Source organism: Neophocaena asiaeorientalis, unplaced genomic scaffold (genome assembly GCF_003031525.2).
Source record: "Neophocaena asiaeorientalis asiaeorientalis breed wild unplaced genomic scaffold, Neophocaena_asiaeorientalis_V1.1 scaffold51, whole genome shotgun sequence".
Lineage (NCBI taxonomy): Eukaryota > Metazoa > Chordata > Mammalia > Artiodactyla > Phocoenidae > Neophocaena > Neophocaena asiaeorientalis.
Window position 1 is genome coordinate 191,634 of NW_020173335.1, and position 21,283 is coordinate 212,916.

A 21,283-nucleotide genomic window follows, 5' to 3' on the forward strand; every position below is an offset into this window, starting at 1 on the left:
CTTCCTTCTACCCGAGGAGACAGCCTGGCTTTGTGCAGTGCCTCTCCTGGGAGACAGAGACCTGGGTTCCAGTCCCAGCCCAGTCCCCAAGCTACTCTGGCATGTACTTCATGATCAGGTGTGGGAGTGAGGGACTTAGATCTCTAAGCTCCTTCATTACAGTCTGTGGATCATTCACAATAATAACTAATACTGTGTGTTAGGCACAGCTCTAGATGCTTGACATATAATAGCTTGTTGAATCGTTTGTCTTTGGCTAGTTGCCTAGCTCCCTTCCCGGTGCCCGGTATCCCTCCTTTCATTGCTGTAGGATCTGTAAGGCCCTGCACTCTGCAGCCCCTTCTTCTGGCTTACCAGAGGAGGCCCCAGTCCAGCATTCTAAAAGGTGGCTCTGCTTGCATACCTCCTATGGCAGGTCACGCACTACTTCCTCAATTACTGGACAGCTTAGACTCTTAGAAACTTCAGGCTCTGGGATCATAGTTGTTCTGGAATACACCATATGAGCGTAGACTTATCTCAGAACTGTGTGGCCAAGGCCTGCACCTTACATGAGAATGTCTGAATACATCAGGAAGCCCTCACAAAACTACTCTGAGAAATTCAGAGAGGGATGCTTGGAGAAGACTAGACAGAGAAAGGAGAAGATAAAAGAGAGAGCTGAGGCCTCAGCTACACAGAGAAAAGAGCCCCCCATAGGGCAAAACTTGGCAGGAGAGGATCCTTGGAGAGGCAATGTATTGAAGGTAGAGGGATAGTTTGGCTTGCTTCCTCATTCCCTGCTCCAAATATTTTTATGGATCTTGAGCCAACAGGAAAACAAAGCCGTCTGCAGCCTAGCTGCCCAGCCATTCTCCCCACCTTGGAGCAGAGCATTCACCTGCTGAGTAAAAGATGCCCCACCACCCTTAGTCCCCAGGAACACTGTAGCCTCTTGGAAGTTTCCTGCTGCCACTCCCACTGCCCCACCATCAGGAGCTGTGTGGAGTGTGTGGTGAAGGGAGCCACAGGCATGGCTGGAGCTCCATCTGATTTGGGGAGCCCTTCTTTAAGCCATTCCTCCTCTGAGCCCCCCAGAGCCCTCATCTCTGCTGTTAACTGAACTTGGTTGCCATGCAGGGAACACAGCAATTTTGAGAACCTGGGCTGGAACACAGACCTGAGTGACTGAGGATCATCTAGCTATTGAGACATTCAGGGAACAGAGATGGGAACAGGCTAGCGCAGCCTCTGAGTATTTGAGGCTTGGATGGGCCTGGAAGGCAATGGTGGGAGAGGTCAACTTACACAGGGGCTTTCAGGTTGAACTGAGAGATTCTGGAAGTGACTTACTTAATACAGAAGCTTGGGAGAACCCGCCCTGCCTCCAGCCATCACCCAGACTGGGAAATCTAGCAAAGCCTTGAATGTTCCCTATTGTTCCAGACCTCCAGACCTCCTTCCATCATACAGATGAGAAGACTGAGCCCAGAAGGGGAAAGGGAACGAACATTTGTCGGGTGGATGATGGGAAGGAAGTCCAAGAGGCTCTTTCACGAGCATTGCTCGCCAGACCCTCACAGCAATCCTGACATAGGCAGGGAGCGATGTTTACTTCCATTTCACAACGGAGGAAACACACTCAGGGCCTGCCTTAACCTCAAGTCAGCACTCTCACTCCCTCATCACACTTGCAGCCTGGGGGAGGGTCGGGGGTTGGTTGAAATATTAATTTATTTGCAGGTAGTTTTCTGCAAGAAATGAACTTTTTACGTTTTTTATTTTAAACCACCATTACCTACTGGGGGTAATACTTTACTCAAGGAGAAACTCTCATGGTGAAATTACAGGCACGCAAACCTTTTAAGAAATTTTACAGAATTCGTTCTCATCTTTAAAAAGATTGGCAGCATTTCCCCATATGTAAAAGGGATTTTAGAAATTCCTTCCCGGCGTGCAGAAGCGCTCGGTAAATATAATTATACCTGCTGCTGCCGTGCCTCCTCCCTCTTTGCGCTTCCCGGGTTTCCCCGACCTCCACTCAGGAAAGGGACGGCCAGAAGGAGCTAAGCCCCGCCCCCTATCCCAGCAACCTCCCGCCCTTCACCCGTCACGCCCGCGCAGTTTGCTTAGCCCCGCCCCACTCGCTGGGCGTGGCCATCAGGGCGCAGGCGCAGCTCCTCCCTACACGCCATCGGGCCCACCCCTCGGAGCTAGTATATCTTCTTCCGTGTTCTTGGCTGAGCGAAGCAGGTGGCTGGTGTGCGCGACAGGCCTTGCCGGGAGTCAGCTGAGGTAAAGCCCAGACAGCGAGGTTTCCCTGCCAGTGAAATGGTGCGGGGAGGGGGGTGGGTTTGTGAATGAGTCGTGTGCCTGGGACGGAGCAGTCGGGGCTTTCAGAACGGCCCGAGGTCACGACCAGATTCTGCTGCGGCGGGCGGGGACGGCCGAAGGGGACGCTTCTTTAGGGCTCTTCTTTGGCAGGGCTCCGTCTGGGACGAGCTCTGGGTGCAGCGTGTGTTTCCGGTCCGGGCTCAGCCTGTGCCTAGGGTCGGGGCTTGGGTTGTGACAGGTGTCTGAGGTCGGAGCTCATCCTGGGGCCAGCTTGAGACTCAGTCCCTATCAGGCTATATGGCTGGGCTCAGGGCTCAGACAGTCCAACGTCATGAATAGTTTTTTATGTGAGGAATTTATCATATCTGTGTACTCCATTATTTTAAAGTTAGATGTTTTCATTTAAAAGCTCCTGACATAGGTGGGTCGCTGTACAGTGAGGAGAGAGAATAGTGTCAGGTACCATCTCTCTCCATAGGGAGTTTCCAGGCTACCTGTCAGATGGTCAGTAGCAGATCAGAGGCCATCGCTGGTGACAGGATTGAAGTGTTGGAAGTGCTTGAGTTTGGGTCAGGCAGTCGTGGGTTCAGATCTCACCTCTGCCGCTTCCTAGCTGTATGTTCTCAAGAAAGTCATTTCCCCTCTCAGAGCTTTAGTTTCTCCTGTATTAAAAGACTTAGGAGGGTCATTGTGAAGGTTGAATGGGATTACATGAGTCACCTTGTATGGCATCTGTCATGAATTGGGTGCTGAATATTTGGCACATGAAATGGGTGTGATATCTAGGAATTAGGTCATTTTGGACTGGGGTACTTTAGAGAGGCCTTTGAGGGAAGATTTAAGGTGACTTAGGTCTTGAAGCCTCAGTGGGATTTATAGGTGGAACTGACCTTGCAGGTTGGGTCAGTGCTTACTGACCAGTGCCCATGTGCCCAGCACTGTGCTGGGCATTTCATATATATTGTTTCACTAGATCCTCAGCCTCTGACCAAGTGCTTTTGGCCCCACTGTACTTAGCTTCAACCCCTGTAAAGAAGGCTTGGCTGGAAGTGATATAAAGAGGAGATCCAGGGTTGGTTTTTTATGTGGAGCTGGGCCAGGTGGAGACTTTGGTGCTCCCTCCCCAACTTCTCCCGCATCAGCTCTTCCTGTTCTGTGATCCATAGGGTTAATTGGGTTTTTTACTTTGTCTGGAAGTCCTGTTATGCTAGCAGATTTTGACGGTTAACGGGCCTGGCAAGGGAACACCTCTTAAACTCAGATTACATGAAGCTGAACCTGGGCAGTGAGAAGCTCTGTGAACAGGAGCTGATGGATTCCAACACGTACTTACGAAGCTTCCCATAGTAATCTAGTAATTTGGTTCCTTTTGCATCCTTTTCATGGGTGCCCATGTGATCTTCCTGAGACAGTGTTCTCATCATGTTATATCTCTGCTCAGAAACCTTGGTGGGCCTCATTGCCTGCCATGTAGACTTTGGACTCTTCAGCCTCGTGGATGAGTCCCTCCATAATCTGTTCCCAAATCTCTCTCCTGCCCTGTTTCCCTTTGTTCTCCCAAACCTGCACCCTGTGGCCCAGGCAAAATAAACTAGTTTTTTTTTTTTTTTTTCTCTAGTACTCCCTGCATGTTCCTTTGCCTATATTCCGTCTTCCTGAGGTTCCCACCTCCCCATCTTTCAAGGCCTGTGTCTCATGTAGCTTGTCATTGAAGCTTCTCTGGTCCCCCCTACTGGATTTGTTGCCCCCTTCCCATCTTCCATAGCAGAGGCTACACCTCAAATATAGCTCTTATTACAGTCTGCTTTGGGATGTGTCACCCCATATGTACTCTGTCTACATTGGTGGAAAGGGATCATGTCTGTTTCATACCTCCTCTGCCTAGCACATAGTAGGCCTCTGCAGTGTGTTCAGTCGAGTGAGTCAGTGACATTTTTTATTTACTCGCTTTGGTCTTTGTTTTATGAGCTTTCATGTTCAGAGTGGGCCTTTGTGTTCTTCCTTCTCTTTGTGCCTAAGGAGGGCCCTAGTTTAGATTGATGGTGCCCTAATTACAGGCATGAAAGGTAAGAAAGTGCAGGAGTTCTGCACAAGGCAGGATTCTTCATTGCTGCTATTGTTTTCAGGCTCTTGTCTTGCCTTTGCTGAGTTCTCTTGGCAGAGAGGTGGCGCTCTGTTCAGGGACCTGCACTGAATGTGTTATAGTTCTCACAGGGGAAGGTGCACAGGTGGCTTACTAATCAATTGTCCTGGCCTTGCCTTGGTCTTGGCCCCTCTCCTCTGGGAACCAGCAGCTACAATGTTTCCTTGCCAGCAGCTTCAGCATCTGGAACAGAAGGCTCTTTGTTGATCATAGAAAAATATACCTCGTTGAAGGTAGAAGGAGCTTGGGAACCGTCTGGTTCTACTTCAGTTTTACAGATGGGGAGAGGCCCAGAGAGGGGAAAGGACTTGATCAAGATTGGACAAGACATCAGTCAGTGGTGGAGATAGTACTAGAAGTGAAAAGTCCTGACTCTGTTTTTTTCCAGTCTACTACGTTATAATAAAATTCTAACATTTATTGAATACTTACTATGGGGCAGATCCTGTTTTAAGTGCTTTTTATGTAACATCTCAAAACTCTATATTTTACAGACTTAGAAACTGAGACAGAAATCATTCAGATCTATTTTCGGGTTCCCCGACTCTGCTTTGTAATATGGTTTTAATGACTGTCGTCTCCTAACCAGTGGGGTGGAACAGTTTAGGAATATTAGTACACTTTAAAAATTGCATGTTGATCAAGTCAGGCAGTGAGAGCAGAATTTTAGAGTAAACTCAGTCCAGGATCTTTCTGTAAAGATGCCCAGTCAGTGGTGGCAAGATTCAGTTTAATAAACGCATATTGAGCTCTTGCTATGTACAAGACCCAGGTATTGAGAAATATACACAGAGGAGAACAACGCATTTCCCACCCTCCTATAAGTAGTTCTCTTTTTTTTCCAGTGCATGTTCATTTTTTTATTAGTTATCTATTTTATACTTATTAGAGTATATATGTCAATCCCAATCTCCCAATTCATCCCACCACCACCACCCCCAGTAATTCTCTTCTTAGAGCCTTCTCCCTCCAGTGTTGTTGGCAAGATAGGTAAGTACATAAATAACTGAAATCAGACTGACTATAGTAAATGTAGTAAAGAATGTAAACAAAGTGGGAGTTTGGGAAAAGGAGAAATCAATCCCAACACGACCGAAGAGGGTCTAGAAAGGATTCCTGAAGGTGGAAAATTTATGTTGGGCCTTAGGGGAGGTTCATTCCTGTGAGAAAGAACAGCTTGAGCAGGGGTCTAGAGGTGGCGTGTGTGTGTGTGTGTGTGTGTGTGTGTGTGTGTGTGTGTGTGTGTGTGTGTGTGTGTGTGTGTGTGTGTGTGTGTGTGTGTGTGTGTGTGTGTGTGTGTTGGGGAAGAGGAATGGAGTTGGTGAGGAAAGGAAATAGCTGAAATGATTGATTGTGGCCAAAATGTAGAAAGGGGTGTGGGAAGAAGAATGCTAACATTTATCCAGTCTACTCTACTTTGTGGCCAAGAGTGTGTTAGATGCACTATAATTTATTTAATCCTCAGAATCCTGTAACAAGGAGATATTTAGCCCCAATTTAAAGATGAGGAAACTGGACCTCAGAAAGATTAAAGTGATTTGCCCAAGGTCATGTAGCTAGTAAGTGACAGAGCTTGATCCAAACCTATGAGTGTTGGGTTCAAAGATCCATGTTCTTTTCATTATGCTACAAGGCTTAAATGCCATGACTGGGGCTCTGTTTATTCTGGCTGCAGAATGGAGGCTAGTCTGGGGCAAAGGAAGTCTGAGAATGGGGACATCAACAAGGAAGCTGTTGAAATAGTTCAGTCCAGGCTTAAACTGTGAGCCACTGACTTAGTATGGTAGCTGCCTGGTCTAGGTCTGCTTGATTGGTTTACTATGTGAGCATTTTGGCAGCTCCTGTGGTACCATTAATCAGTTCATTGCCATCTCAACTACTAGAACCTTAGAATCAGTCTACAGAGGCTGCTGGTGCCTTGGTATTTCAGGCACAGGTTCTAATGTGAGTTTAACAGTTCATTACAACAGTGCCTGGGGAGGGAGCCCATTTGGCACATACTGTTCCTTCATTTTCTCACCCTCAAATTCAACAAGAATCTATAATGGAGGAAAGAGGACTCCACTTGCAGTCAAGAGGCTGGCATTCAAATCCTGGTTGTGCTCATTAGCATCTGTGAATCCTTACATCTTAGCTTCTTTCTCTAGAATATGGGGGGTATTTTTGGTTTACATCTGAGATCTCTTCTCTTGCTGATGTCATATGTTGCTTTGTTCTTCCTGGCTTGGGGCAGTATAAGGAAGTAGCTGAGAATATGAACTTGGATTCAGAGGGGCTAAGGTTTAAATTCCAGCCTGTCACCCTTCTTACAGGGAGACAGTAGTTAGTAGACTCTACATTGAACTGCCTGGGTTTGAGTCCTGGCTCTGACACTTGCTAGCTGTGTGACTTGGGCAAGTTATATAACCTTCCTGGGTCTCAGTTTCTTCACCTGTAAAATGGGGCTACATATATAACCTACCTTATGGGGTTGTTATGAGGATTGAGATAGCTTATGTTAAACACTTAGCACAGTGCCTGGCACATAGTAGGTGCTCAGTGGATGTTAGCTTTAATAGTAATACTATTAAAAATTATTATTAATATCCAGTTAGGTATTGTTTTTATAGAAAATATATTTTTTAGGGCCATCTTCCCTACTGTCTTACTCTGACATCGTTGCCTTCTCTTTCTTTCCATTGTCTCTTCAGGAAGATTTGAAATACAGCCATACCCCATTTTATTGCACTTCACAATTATCGCGTCTTTTACAATTTGAAGGTTTGTGCCAACCCCGCCTTGTCAGATGATGGTTAACATTTTTTAGCAATATTTTTAAATTAAGGTATGTACATTGTTTTTTTAGACATAATGCTGTTGCATACTTAATCGACTACTGTATAGGGTAGATATAACTCTTATATGTACCAAGAAACCGAAAAATTTGTGTGACTTGCTTTTTTGCTATAATTGTTTTATTACAGTGGTCTGGAACTAAACCTGCAGTATCTCTGAGGTATGCCTATACTAGGTTGTTCCATCACAGGACTGCAAAACATGACATGACAGAAAGTGCCTATAGAAAAAAGGGTCAATTAAAAGTCAGTGGCAGGGCTTCCCTGGTGGCGCAGTTGTTGAGAGTCCGCCTGCCGATGCAGGGGACATGGGTTCGTGCCCCAGTCTGGGAGGATCCCGGATGCCGCGTAGCGGCTGGGCCCGGGAACCATGGCTGCTGAGCCTGCGCGTCCGGAGCCTGTGCTCCACAACGGGAAAGGCCACAGCGGTGAGAGGCCCGCATACCGCAAAAAAATAATAATAATAATAAATAAATAAAAAGGGAAAAAGTCAGTGGCTTATTAGAAAATCTTACCCAACTTGTGTTTTCACCCACCTGGTCTCCACAGCAAACAGGAACAGAGCAGCATATTCATTTCCTTTTGCACAGCCTTCAACAAAAGTGCTCAGCGGGAATTCCCTGGCGCTCCAGTGGTTAGGACTCTGTGTTCTCACTGCCTAGAGCCCAGGTTCAATCCCTGGTCCGGGAGCTAAGATCCCACAAGCCACACAGTGCGGCCAAAAAAAAAAAGTTTTCAGCAAAACCCCTCCAATTCACTCGTCAAAAAGTACAATAACAGTATCTTTGGAAAAGTGGTGCCTAATTTGGTTCTTCTTTCTCTTTAGCTTCAGCCCCTCTGGCCTTAACTTAAGCTATTTCTTCTTGTTCCATTTTCCATGAATATGGAAAAGTTCCCTCTGATTATAAAGGGAGGATGAAATCAAGATTTTCTCATGAGGACCTTTTGTAGACTTAAAACCAGAATCGAGTTGGGCCTCATCTTCTCTTCGGCAGGCTAAACAGCCTTGCTTTCTTTTACTTCACTCTTAAAACCTATTTTCCGTTGCTTGGATCACATTGGTCATGCTTCTTTTCTTTTTCTCAGGTCTTTCTACTTCTTGGCAGTGACCCAGACTGTGCTTAGCTGCTAGTAAGAGTCCAACTAAAACAGTTTAAGGGAGGAATAATTTCAGGTGTTTTCATTCATTCATTAACATTTATTGGATGTTTTCCCCATGTCAGGCACTGTGCTAGGTGTAGGGGACCCAGAGATGAATCAGACACAGTCTCTGCCCTGTTGCTAGCTCACAGTCTAGGGGGAGATGTGCAGTAAAATGTTACAGGTGCTATGATTGAGTTATGCACAAGTGTGGGAAGCTGGAAATTGTTTAGGGTAGTTAGGTAGATACTGCCTGTTTTGCCTGGCCTATAGGTGAGGACTTCTATAGAGGAGTAGTAAGATATAATGCAGGAGGGGTGGGTTAGGGCAAGACTGTGGAGGCCCTGAGTGACAGCACAGGAGCTTGGTGATTCCAGAGGCAGTAGACCCCCATTAGACGTGTTGGAGCAAGGAAGTACCAGGCTCAAATCTGGCTTTTTGTACCAAGGACAGAGATGCCACAAGCTTATCTGTCCTATCTGCCCACTGCTGATGGTTTATGGGGGAACCCTTGTTTGTATACTTGGTGGGTTTTTTTGCTCTAAACCTTCTATAGAGAGACTAGTTCTTGACCTCTGAAAAAAGTTCATTCTCTGTACAGCAGGAAATTCATGAATAATTGAGAGAGAGTTGGGTGCCTGGCCTATTTAAGACCCAGTGGCAGACCAGTCTGTTAGGTTTGGTCTGGCTGCATTCACCCTTTCCCAGCCCTATATGAGAAAGAAGTGCAGGAATGAGGAGAGGGTTCCAGGGCTCATATGGGTATTTGGTAAGGAATGCTAAGGAGATTCAGGTAGTGTGAGAGTCAGAAGTTCTTTCTGAGGAGGAAAGGAGGCCCAGTGGAATTTGGAATGGTGTCAGAAGGAATGGGGCAAACCAGGCACTTAGAATCCTGGGTCATGTGTCTGAAAACCTCCAAATTCTATCCCTGCCTTTGTACTTTGCTCTCAGTTCATTCTCTCCTGCTGCCCAGTTGTGGTTTACAGAGTGTCTGGATTGCTTTCCAGGGTCACAGCTGATCTGGGGAAGCCATATCCCAAGCTAGAGTAATAATTACTATTTATCGAGTGCCTATTATAAACCAGGCACTATGCCATGAACCTGATACACATTAGCTCGTTTAATTCTCACAAAATCCCTGTCATGTAGGTGTTACTGCCCCCATTTTATAGATGATGACAGTGAAGTACGGAGAGGTTAAATATTATGTCCAAGGCTACCACATTAGTACATGGTAAGGCCAGACTCTGAATCCAGGCCTCAAAAGCCCATGCATTTTCTACCTCCCCTGCCCTAGAGTGGCTCCAAACAGCAAAATAACAAAGTCCACAGAGGAATTGTGAAGGTTGTTTTTACTGTAGGCCTACTAGAGGTGTGTGTGTGTGTAGCGGAGTGGAGTTGGTGAGGAAAGGAAATAAGCTGGGTTGGTGCACTATGGCCTACAGGCCATATCTGGCTCACCACCTGTTTTTGTCTGGACTGCAAGCCATTTGCATTTTTAAATGGCTGGGAAAAATTCAAGAGAAATTAATATTTTGTGACACAAAAATCATATGAAATTAAAATTTCAGCATCCATAAATAAAGTTTTATTGAAATATAGCCACAATCACTCATTTTTGTATCACCTCTGGCTGCTTTCGCTCTGCAAAGGCAAAATTGAGTAATTGTGACAGAGACCATGTGACACACAAAGTATAAGATATTGACTGTCTGGCCCTTAACAGAAAACCAATTGCCGACCTTTACTATAGGCAACAAGAAGGGACCGAGGGGTTTAAACCTGTGGCAAAACTGAAGGCAAAGGGTTAAAGTCAAGGTGTTCAAGTTTGTCCCTGGAAGCACTGTGGCCATAGGGAGAGGGAATGCAACCTGAGCTTCTTTGGGCCCTGGAAATAGTTTCGTTGGGCCACAGAGATTTGTTTGGGAATAAAAAGCACAATATGAAGGATAATTCTACGTGGTAACATTCTCTTTTGAACAATAAAGAAATATTTTGTGGATGAAGTAATTCATTCAGATATTTACTGGAGCCCTTTTTTGTGCCAGGTACTACATTAGGTGCTGGAAATACAAAGATGAAAAAGACGTGTCCTTGCCTTTGAGGAGGTTATGGCCTCATGGGAGAGCCACATGTGCATGAGTATAGCCTACTCTAAGCATTACAATAGTATTTAGATGTAGTTTCAATTAAATGCAGAATGAAGTAGAAAAAAGAGGGACTATTCCTGTAATTTGTGGGAGTACTTTCAGTAATTTATGATAGGCCTGGAAGGATGAATAGGTGTTGTTTGCAAGGAACTATATACCAGGCTGAGGGAGAGCCTGCCAATGGGAATATATAGAGTTTATGAGGTTGGAGGAGAAAGCAACAGTAGAAATGATTTAAAGGTTCTGTGGCTGGGTGACTGGCAGAATGATATAATCTGATAGAGAAGAAGAGGAAGGAGGAAGGAGGTGGTAGATGGGGGTTGGGGATAAGTACAGTTTGGGACATGTGATTTGAGGTAATGGTGAAACACATCTGGCTTCCAGGGCCTAGAATTCGGATTTAAACTACATTTTTAGAGCTTTTCCATTGGGAAAAGGGGAAGTACATATTCATTGAGTAGAGAAATTGACAAATCAGCTTTGACACATGGTAACTAGAGCCATGAGATTAAAAATAGCAGTGGACATACAGAAAATGAAGTCATCAGATGGAAAACTAGCAATAGTTATGCATTTGGCATAAAACCTTATTCTTGTTCATGCCGCCTGCTGCTCTCAGCATCTACTTTACCTTTCTGACTCTGGTGCCTCCTGCCTGTGAGTCTTGGACCTAACCGCTAGGAGGTGAAACCAGAGCTCATTCATCTCTAAAAAATTGGACAACAGAAAAGTGACAGCTTTTATCTTCCATGTGAGTCTCCTCAGCGTACAGAGGTGCCCATATCTGTCATTCAGGTCCAGTTACATCTTTTTGGTTCTGGAATCTCATAATGGAAGCCTAATCCGAAAACTTTTACCCAGACCCTTGTTAAATCTTCACATGCTTTGTGTCAGCATTTTACATGCTCCAATTTTAAAGACTGGGGAAATCTGTGATTGCCTTGTGATTACTTACTTACTGGTGTAACACATAGATTTGGGGAACACAAGTTGATCTTTATCTTCTCTGGTCATTTTTTTTAAGTCAGCATTTTTACATCCTTTCTGTTTCTGCTTTCTGAAGATTTTCATGCCGGGTATAATGAAGCAGAGGCCAATGGAAAACTGAAGAATGTCTGCTATGTACAGAGGCCATTGAAACACTTCCTGCAACTGGAAGACAGCAGCCCCCTGACAGGAGCATTATTGCATTTGGAATTTCAAGGTTACAGAGAAGGTCTGCTTCGCAAAGTTGGGCAGACCTATAGGTAAGATTGGATGCACATTTTATTTAACCTTTTAGATTGCATCAGGTTGAAATTGCAGATTCCCCCACTATCTGAAAGTAGAGTGTTCCCATGAAACCTTTCTTAAGCAGAAATGGTGTAAAGCAATTATCTTAGGACACTTCTTGCTAACGGATGCACAAAATAAACGGAGGTCAAGCATAGATGCTCACAGACATAGTTCCAAGCTCTGTCAGCTTGATGCTGAGTGTAGTTCCTAGGGAAGGAGCTTGGCAGTGCCACTCTCACTGCTCGTGGTGCGTGGTTCCTCTATAATGTTCACTGGAAGACAAATGCTGAACCCTATTTTCACTTTTCACCCTTTCTCGTAAATATGAAAATCCTCTTAGTATGTCTTGAAAACAGGTACATACTAATGTAGGTCTTTCATAAAAGCAAAGTGGTGTGAAGCGAACTTTCCAAAAGTTGGGAGACCTGTATCTGATATTTCCAGAGGAAGGGGTGAGTCAGAGACTCCAGTGTTCAGTTGGGCAGCTAGGATTAGCTGGGCTTTCTGGCATGCCTAAGACAGTTACTCAGTAGGGTGGAGCACATTTCTACCAGAATAAACTGGCAGAGAGGGTCATAAGGAAAACTATGCAGTAAGGAAAACGTATTTATTCCCTTTTAATTATAAAGGTAAAATGACTGTATCATAACAAAACAAAATCAAATACAACCGAAGTATCAAAAGTAAAATTCTGTATCCACTCAATTTCATTCTCCCAAAGTTAACTATTGTTAATAATGGCTTGAGATGTATCTTTCCAGGTTTTAAAAATTTGACATATCTGAGGACATTTTGAAGTGTTCTGTATGACACAGTATCCTGAGGTCTCATCATGCCTGGTGGGTTATAAACAATGCCTCATTTGTAGATTGTTTCAGATGAGGGCTAGGTGAGAATGGCTTTAGCCTGTTCTGAGAGTTTTCAGACTTTGCTGCTATGTCACCCTCCTTCAACTGAAGCTTTCCTGGGGCACAGTCTTCCCCTGCTCCCCATCCCCAGCCAGCTTCCCTTCCTGAATTCTCCCCTTCTTTGATGGTACTACTGCTCTTACAGTTACCTGATTTTGGTTAATAAGCATATATCGAGGTCCCCCTGTGTGCCTGGTTCCATACAGGGCAGTGGGGATAGAGAGAAATTAGACTCCGTGCCTTCCCTTCAAGGAGGATAGTGGTCTTGGACTCCTCCACCATCTCCAGTCATTGGGCAGGACCAGGACCAGCTTTGCCTCTCTGGCTTCATTACCTCTCCCCATCACACCCCTCACCTCTTCCTCTTCCTTTCTATCCCCACCTCAGCCACACACCTTCCCTGCCTTCCTCCGGGTTGTTGCCACAGCCTCGCTCTGCCCTCTCATCCCCCTCCAGCCTCCAGTTTGTTCTGCCATCACAGCTGGTTTGATGGCCCTAAAGCATAGCTCCAGTGGGGCCCAGTCCCTCCCCATTGCCTAGAATAGTGGTTCACAAGTGTGCTCTACAGACCCTGGGGATCCTTGAAAACCTTTCAGGTATCTGCAAGGTCAAAACTACTTTCATAATAGTGCCAAGATGCTATTTGTTGTTGCAAAGCAACAGTGGGCAAAACTGCTGATGCCTTAGCGCGAATCAAGGCAGTGGCGCTGAACTGCACTAGCAGTCATTGTATTCTTATTGCTATGCACTCACAGTTTTTAAAAAATGCCGTTTCACTTAAGTATGTCCTTGATGAAGCAGTAAGCGTTATTAATTTTATTGAATCTCAGCCCTTGAGTACACATCTTTTTAATGTTCTGCGTGACACAGTGGAAATGCTCGAAAGCACTCCTGCTGCATACCAAAGCACAGCGCTTGTCTCAAGGGAAAGCACTTGTGAGGTTGTGAACTGCAAGCTGAACTACCTACTATTTTCATTTTTCCTTGAAAGAATGACTGACTGATGGTTAGTGAGGCTAGAAAGTAGACAGGCACTGGATGTTGGAGGGCCTTATAGGCCGTATTAATGAGCTTGGATGAGCTGGCTTCAGCCTTTTTCAGCTTTTTATACAGTCCTGCTTACACAAATCCAGTCCTTTACTCCTACTTGCTATTTCTTTCTTTCTTTTTTAAAAAATTAAGGTATAATTGACATAACATTATATTAGTTTCAAGTGTACAACATAATGATTTGATGTTTGTGAAATAGTCACCACAGTGTCTCATTAGCATCTATCACCATACATAGTTACAGAATTTTTGTGTGTGATGAGAACTTTTAAGATCTACTCTCCTAGCAACTTTCAAATATGCAGTACAGTATTATTAACTGTAGTTGCCATGCTGTACATTCATCCCATGACTTATTTATTTTATGACTGGAATTTTGTACCTTTTGACCCCTTTTACCCCCAATCTCACCTGCCCTCCACCTGCCACCTCCAGGAATCACCAATCTGTTCTCTGTGTCTATAAGCTTGTTTTTTGGTTTTGTTTTTAAGATTTCACATATAAGTGAAATCCTGCGGATCATATAGTATGTCTTTCTCTGTCTGACTTATTTCACTTAGCCTGATACCCTCAAGGACCATCCATATTGTTGCAGACTGCAAGATGTCATTCTTTTTTATGGCTGAATACTATTCCATTGTATGTATATGTGTATGTGTGTGTATATCTCCCACTCTTTATCTGCTCATTCATCAGTGGACACTTAGGTTGTTTACTTATGGGGAGCAGATATCTTTTCAGGTTAGTGCTTTCATTTTCTTCAGAAAAATACCCGGACGTGGAATTGCTACGTCATATGGTAGTTCTGTTTTCCTCCTTGCTGTTTCTTAAGTACACACTCCCTTTACCCCCTGCACCATTCCTGTTCTCATTCCTTCCACCAGGTGATGCAGTGACAGCTCTGAAGGCTGCATATGATCCCAGAATCAGAACTGAGGAAGAAGGGGGGCCTGAAGCTAGACCTTTTGCCCCTGGGAATCTTACCATCCCAGCCCTGTTTGAGGCCTGTTGTGAATCACCATCCCTCTGACACCTCAGTGGGCCTCAAGCTGCTTTCACTGTAGTTGGGTGAGAGACTGCAATCTGCGTAATGCTGCCCAGCCCCACTACACACTGGACTCTGCGGCAAACCTTTGAAATACCTTAGCCCCTTGGAATCACACTAACAGACCGTCCTTTGATCAGGACAAGCTGATTTCACAGGGGGACTCCTTTCACCCACCGTGGGTTAAATTTGACTAGCTTCCATTTGAGTGTACCCTTGACCTTGTCCCCTACATGGTAGTGATACCATCAGAAACCAAATCAACCAACTAATAGGTCAGACAAAAGAAGAATACAGAAGCCTTGTCCTGATACCAGAACTGCCATGGAATAATGTGGTTGGACTGGCTTGTAGCTCATCCTACAAAACAGGCCAGAACACAAAATACAAAGCTATCTCAGAGCAAGGAGAGGAAACTTCTGATAAATTAGATTTTAGATTAATATAATAGTGATAATATGGTCGTAATGCCCTTGTGTTTAAGCTGGAGCAGTGCCACCCAACCTTTTGGACATTGTAGCACACAGAGAAAATGATGTTCAGCCTGGTGAGAGGATCAATATCTCACTCACAGCACATCAGTGGGGAGGCTCTGTGCTAAGGTTTCTAAATAAAAGCATTCTTGTTGGTGCCCAGCTAACTCTGACTGGCTGTCCCCTTCTGCCTTTCAGCATTAATGTTTAAGTATGCTATAATAGTTAAAAGCTTGAATTCTGAGCCAGACTGTTTAGATTTAAATCTCAGCTCTGCCACTTACTAGCAATGTGATCGTGGCAACTTACTTATTCTTTTTGCACCCAGTTTCTTCATCTGTAAAATGTGGATAATAATTATACTTACCTCATGGAGTTGCGAAGGTTAAGTAAGTCAGTATATGTAAACTGTGGTATTTGTAAAATGCCTAGAACATGGCCTGGCATGGAGTAAGTACCATGTAAGTGTGTGTACTACCACTACTATTACTACTGCTTCAGAGAAGTTAAGTGTCCCGGGCTAGTCTCCCCATTCCTCCTCACTGCCTCCTCCTCTGCTCAGATTTCTTAATCTTGGCCTCTTCCTTAGGAGTGTCCATCCCCCTTCCTTTCATTTCCTCAGTTCCCTTTCGTTTTCTCAGTTCTCCATTTGTTTGGGGGCCCTCAGCCAGCTGATGACTGAGAAGGCAGATGAATTGATAATTACCCTCATCAGCTTACTGTCACCACTATTCCTTCTCTAGAAAGCTCTAGCGACTGAGGGAACTAGCTGTCACACGTTGGGAAGTGAATCATAGATCTTGAAAAGAACTCTAGGGTGGTTGGGAGAGGAGCATGAGCCAAGTTTGTCAAGCTGAGTTAGCCAGCAGAGTCATGTTCTTGGGGAAGAATGATCGTCTTTGGTGTGACATACCAGATGTTAGAGCTGCTTAGTTCTCTCTAAGCTCTACCAAAAGGTGGAGAACAGATCTGGTGCCTTTTGGGGGCCATGTGGCTCATAAGACCTCATGGAGAAATGACACAGTTCTTTCAGAAGGGGGGCCTTGAGGTCGACTTGTGGGCTGTACAGTGGCTCAGTACTGGCATGTTAGAGGAATATCTGTGGCTCTGGTAGTCCCCCCGGGTGAGATCCCTCAGCCACTCCTCATCTGCTCTGTGGGTCCTCTGGGCCCTCTCCCCGTGAAGGAGCCAGGTTGGTGGTTGGATCTGTATCTTTAGCACCTACTACGCCTCCAATGAATACCTGTTTTACAAAGAAAGGAGAATATGCATCCCTACACTTACTTTAATGGAGAAAACAAAATAAACTTATGCCTAGGAATAGAAACACATAATAGTGATGATGGTGATGATACTATGGTGGTGAAGCTGCAAATGATCTGCCCCTGCTCACCCCTTCAGCTGACTTGTCATCACTCCCCACATACTCTATGCTCCAGCCAGCCTGAACAGTTTGCAGTGGCACTAGTGGGCCATGCTGCCTCTCCTTCAGGCCTTAGCTCATGCACCTCCTCTGTCTCTCTTCCCAGCCCCCACCCTGGCTGGTTCCTGCTCATCCTTCAGGTGTCAGCTTAGCTGTCCCTTCTTCTAGTGACCAAACTGGTCACTAGTGACCTATAGTGAGTTAGCCGCCTGTCTTTTGCTCCACAGCACTTGGTACCCCTGTCATAGCACTCGTCCCACTGAATTGAAATCGTTTTACATATCAGTGGATTTAAATTCCATAAGGGCAGAGACTGTGTCTTCTCTTATATTCTCACTGTCTAGCACTGGACAATCAGTAGGTGCCAAATAAAAAACAGTATTTGTTGAATGAGTAAGTCAGCAGTGCTTTCACTTCTCCTTTCTTATTGGATCCTCACAAAAGCCTTGTGATCTAGGGCGGCCAGGCCTTACTCTGACCTTATTTTGTATATGAAGAAACTGATACTCAGAGAAACTAAGCAACTTGCCAAAGCTCACACCGTGTGAAGACCAGGATTTAAAAGGGTGTATCTCAGGTGCAGATGTTCAGTGCATTATTTGGGGGTTTTTTCACAAAGTTTTTCCTTTTAAAACATAGCATTTATAGAGATAAAAGTTAAAATGCCATTTGTTGTTTTTCCAAGATTATAAAAAGTCAGGGCCCCAATATTCCTGAAATGTTTTTTCTTTACCTGCTGTTGAATTTCAATATAAAGAAATCTAGGTATAATTTGTAAAACTGTACAATCGGACTCTAAATTCCAGTGTGCACTGGAGAAATGTTACTGTGTATTTTGTTAAAAATGAAACTTGACTGAAACAATAATAGCACTTAAAAAAAGTAATAAACATCATTGTATACAATTTGGAGAATACTGAAGAATATAAAGAAGAAAATAAAAATCACACAGAGAAAACTACTATAGATAAGATGTGACCTGGACTTGAAAGGGCAGCATTGTGTTTGAATCCAAGTTAAACCACTAACTAGATGTTTGGTGTTTGGTAGATAATTTAACCTCTGAGCCTCAGTTTCCTCACTTGAAATATGGTGAAATATTTACTTTGGAGATTAGCGTAAGAATTAGAGATAATGTATGTAAAATACCTGTGCTTGGCACATAATAGGCACTCTTTCAGATTGTAGTAGTTTAACAATTTTGTGTATTTCTGTCTAATCTTTCTACTCTGTTGTATGTGCATACAGACTTATGCATACCTATATGTTTTTTTTGTTTTTTGGGGTTTTTTTTGCGGTACGCGGGCCTCTCACTGTTGTGGCCTCTCCTGTTGCGGAGCACAGGCTCCAGACGCGCAGGCTCAGCGGCCATGGCTCACGGGCCCAGCCGCTCCGCGGCATGTGGGATCTTCCCGGACCAGGGCACGAACCCGTGTCCCCTGCATCGGCAGGCGGACTCTCAACCACTGTGCCACCAGGGAAGCCCCATATATGTTTTTTTGAAGTGCATTTATATTAAGTAGCTCACTGGGTCCTCACAGCATTGCTGGAAAGGGCAGGTATTATTTTTAAACCTAACCTGTAGATGAGGAAATGGAGACTCTAAGAGGCGAAGTAACTTGGTCTTGGTGCTACGTCTGGTAATATCTGAACCGGACTTTCACTTAGGTCTCCTGATGCCAAGCCCACGAGCCTTCCCTGTCAGCAGTGTGCTTCCTCTCCAGCTCTACCTCCACGGATACACAAGTAGTGGACCGACCGCCAAGCCTGGCCCAAGAGGAAAGCAAGGGCTGGAGGCAGTGAAGTGCTGGGAGCCTCCCTACCAGCTGAGGTCTGTCTACAGACATGAAGGAAGTGCTCGCTCCCTCCTCTGAAATAGCAGACACATCGCCCAATCCTATAGCAAAGACCAGGCTTCTTGCTAGAAAGTTAAGGACATTTTGAGTCATAGGGCTTTGTTGAGAGGGAGTTTATCAGGGAATTCATAGACTGGGTAAAGCCTTACTCTGTGCTGCCTGAAGGGCAAAGGTGCACCTACGTTTCTTTCAGTGTGTACACTCGTCACCGAGAGGGCCTGGGTGACAGGCCTGCACCTAACCCCGAGGATGTGCGTCCTCTCATATCATTCTCATTTCAGTACACGTTTTCTGATGCCTGATACATGTCTGACACCACACCACGACTTATAGGAGACGCAGAGATGAACAGGCAAGGATAGCCCTGGCCTTTAGGAACAGTAGAGAGAGCTCAAGGCCAAATAAAACCAGTGCTCTAGTATAGCTGCTAGCAGGGTGTTCGAGAACAGAGGATGGAGCACCGGATTCGAGCTCTGTGCAGCAACACCATCTATTTGCATAGATTTCAAAAGTTTGTGCAAACCTTAACTTACTCTAAGGTGGGAAGACTTTTGAGCTGGGTTTTAATGGCTGAGAGGAGTTCTTAGGCCAAAGGAAGGAGGTAAGCCAGCTTGATTGTGGAGCCTCACACCCTGAGGAAGCCTTTCTCAAATGATTGCATGCATAATAAACTAAGGTCCCAATAGAGTGTATGGACAGGCTCCAGGTGAAGAGCTTTCAGCCCTTTGGTAAGATTATGACACATCTCCATCCCGCTCCTCCGCTGTAAACAGGGAAGTTAAGCATGTTTTTTTCACTTCACTGTCTTCCTACATTTTTTTCTTCCTAGTTTCAAAAACAACTCTCCTTCAACAAGTTCTGTTTCCAAGGAAAGTCTTAACCATTTGTCCCTTCTGGCGCACCCTCTTCCATTGAAATCCATGCAGAATAGACCAGGTACTCGATCTTTTTGTGTGTGAAGCCATAAAATCTAATACCATGTATGCGGCAGTGCTCAGAGGTATGCTTATTCCACGAGAGGCTCCCTCAGCCCTGCTGTGGTGAAAACCAAGTATAAATTGCAGCTAACGGGGTTTTCTAGCTAGAGTCATAAGTATGTCTGCGTGTCCCCCATGAACTATAACACCGCCAGCTGTCTTGCTGCTCCTCTCCATTGCTGCCTTTGGGCTGTTTTGCTTGTACTTTGGCCCTCCTTCAGAGTGTGGGCAGGGGAAGGAGGAAGAGAAGTGAATCCCAAATCTGTCCCCTCTGCACTCAGCTCGCAGTGCTGGTGAGAAAATAGATGGGGTGGGGAGGGGTGCCACTAGACTGCACTCAAGGGCAGGGCAAGAGGGACAGTGGTCCCTCCTTCTCAGCTGCTATCCCAATGGCCAGCACCCCTCTCCTGGGGTCCTGGAGACGAGTGACCCTTGTTTTATTTCTGTAGAATTTCTCACTGTGTTGGGCAGCTTTTTTCCTTTTGATTTCCCTTGGTGAGGGTGGATCTTTGGCTGCTGATGTTTGAGTTCGGTTCTTTGAATTCATAGCATGTCGCAGTCCCCAGGTATATCTTGTGCTTGAAGCTGTTGGCTAGAGTAATACTTGGAGATCCTCTGTGGATTCCTTTTCTCCACATATTTATCTTCTCTAAAGTGTAAATGAAAGTCTACTGTCATCAGATCCTAAAAATGGGAGGAAGAATGCAGCTCAGTTGAGCTGTCAGACACTTGGCTGCTTAACCAGGTTCTGGATTGTGGTATTGAAACACGCCATTGTTCTGTGTGCTTTCTCCTAACGGTTGTGTGTACTTGCTTCTGAGAACAGTGTGCAGTAGACGTGCGTAGGCTCTAATCAATCTTCCTGAGCAGACTTGCCATTTTTCTGATCATGTTCAGCTGGAGTCCTCTGAGAAGAGAGTGGGCCTTTCCCCTCAATGGGCAAAGAGCCAGCTTCCATTTCAAAATCTCAGAAAAAAAAATCTAGCAACCCGGAGCCTGTGTTTATTGAAGGTTGGTCTAAAAGTCTCTCACATTGTATGCCCCATCAGTGCTCGACCGCCTCTATTTTAGAAGGATGTAAAGGTTTAATCACCCTGGTGGGGATTTAGACCCAGAGACTTCAGAGAAATCTTATTATTTCTAACTGCAGGCGAAGAGTATTAAGGCTCCACTCTGGATCAAGGGCATGGCATGTTCTATAAGTAATTTATCTTTAACATGGGAAGGCCCTTACTCCAGTGTCTTAGAAACAGGACTATGATTGGCTGCTGGTTCATTATTCCTCCTTTTCTCTTTCCCCCTCTCAGTCTTCATGCTTATTCTTTCTGTCCCCACCCTTTCCTGCCCAATCTGTCCAATGTCTGAATGTCTGCCTCACAAATCCTCCCTTTAAGGTGGGGAGCCAGGTGCTTGCCAGAGAGATAATAATGTTTTTGCAATAAATGACTGCATCCAGCAACCTGGTGTAGACCCGTCAACTGCAGGCTTCTGAATGGACCCTACCTGCCTCCTCTCAAATAAGGAGCTGAGGAGGGAGAGTATGCGCTGGCCTCCCAAGCACTCAAGTCTGTGCTCTTGGACATGAAGGAATTTAGGGCCATCCCCAAACCCACCCCCTGCCCTGTTGTACCGTCACAGAGGCAGCCTCCACTGAGGACCTTTTGAGTCCCTATGCACATCCACAGGGATGTTACTC

General features: G+C 45.1%; 1 protein-coding gene across 6 annotated transcripts in view; it reads left to right on the forward strand.

Annotated features, from left to right (window-relative positions):
• Positions 1 to 2,157: 2,157 nt before the first annotated feature.
• The window catches only part of MKNK1 (MAPK interacting serine/threonine kinase 1), a 43,695-nt gene continuing 24,569 nt past the window's right edge, over positions 2,158 to 21,283 (forward strand). For 3 of the 6 annotated variants that reach the window (XM_024746164.1, XM_024746163.1, XM_024746168.1), the window contains exon 1: positions 19,440 to 19,546. In XM_024746164.1, coding sequence (XP_024601932.1) covers positions 19,531 to 19,546 — 16 coding nt within the window. In that variant the 5' untranslated portion in view covers positions 19,440 to 19,530. Of the gene's footprint in view, positions 2,275 to 11,643; positions 11,828 to 18,422; positions 18,586 to 19,439; positions 19,547 to 21,283 lie in introns of those variants that run through there. The other 3 variants (XM_024746167.1, XM_024746165.1, XM_024746166.1) reach the window with 3 other exon arrangements.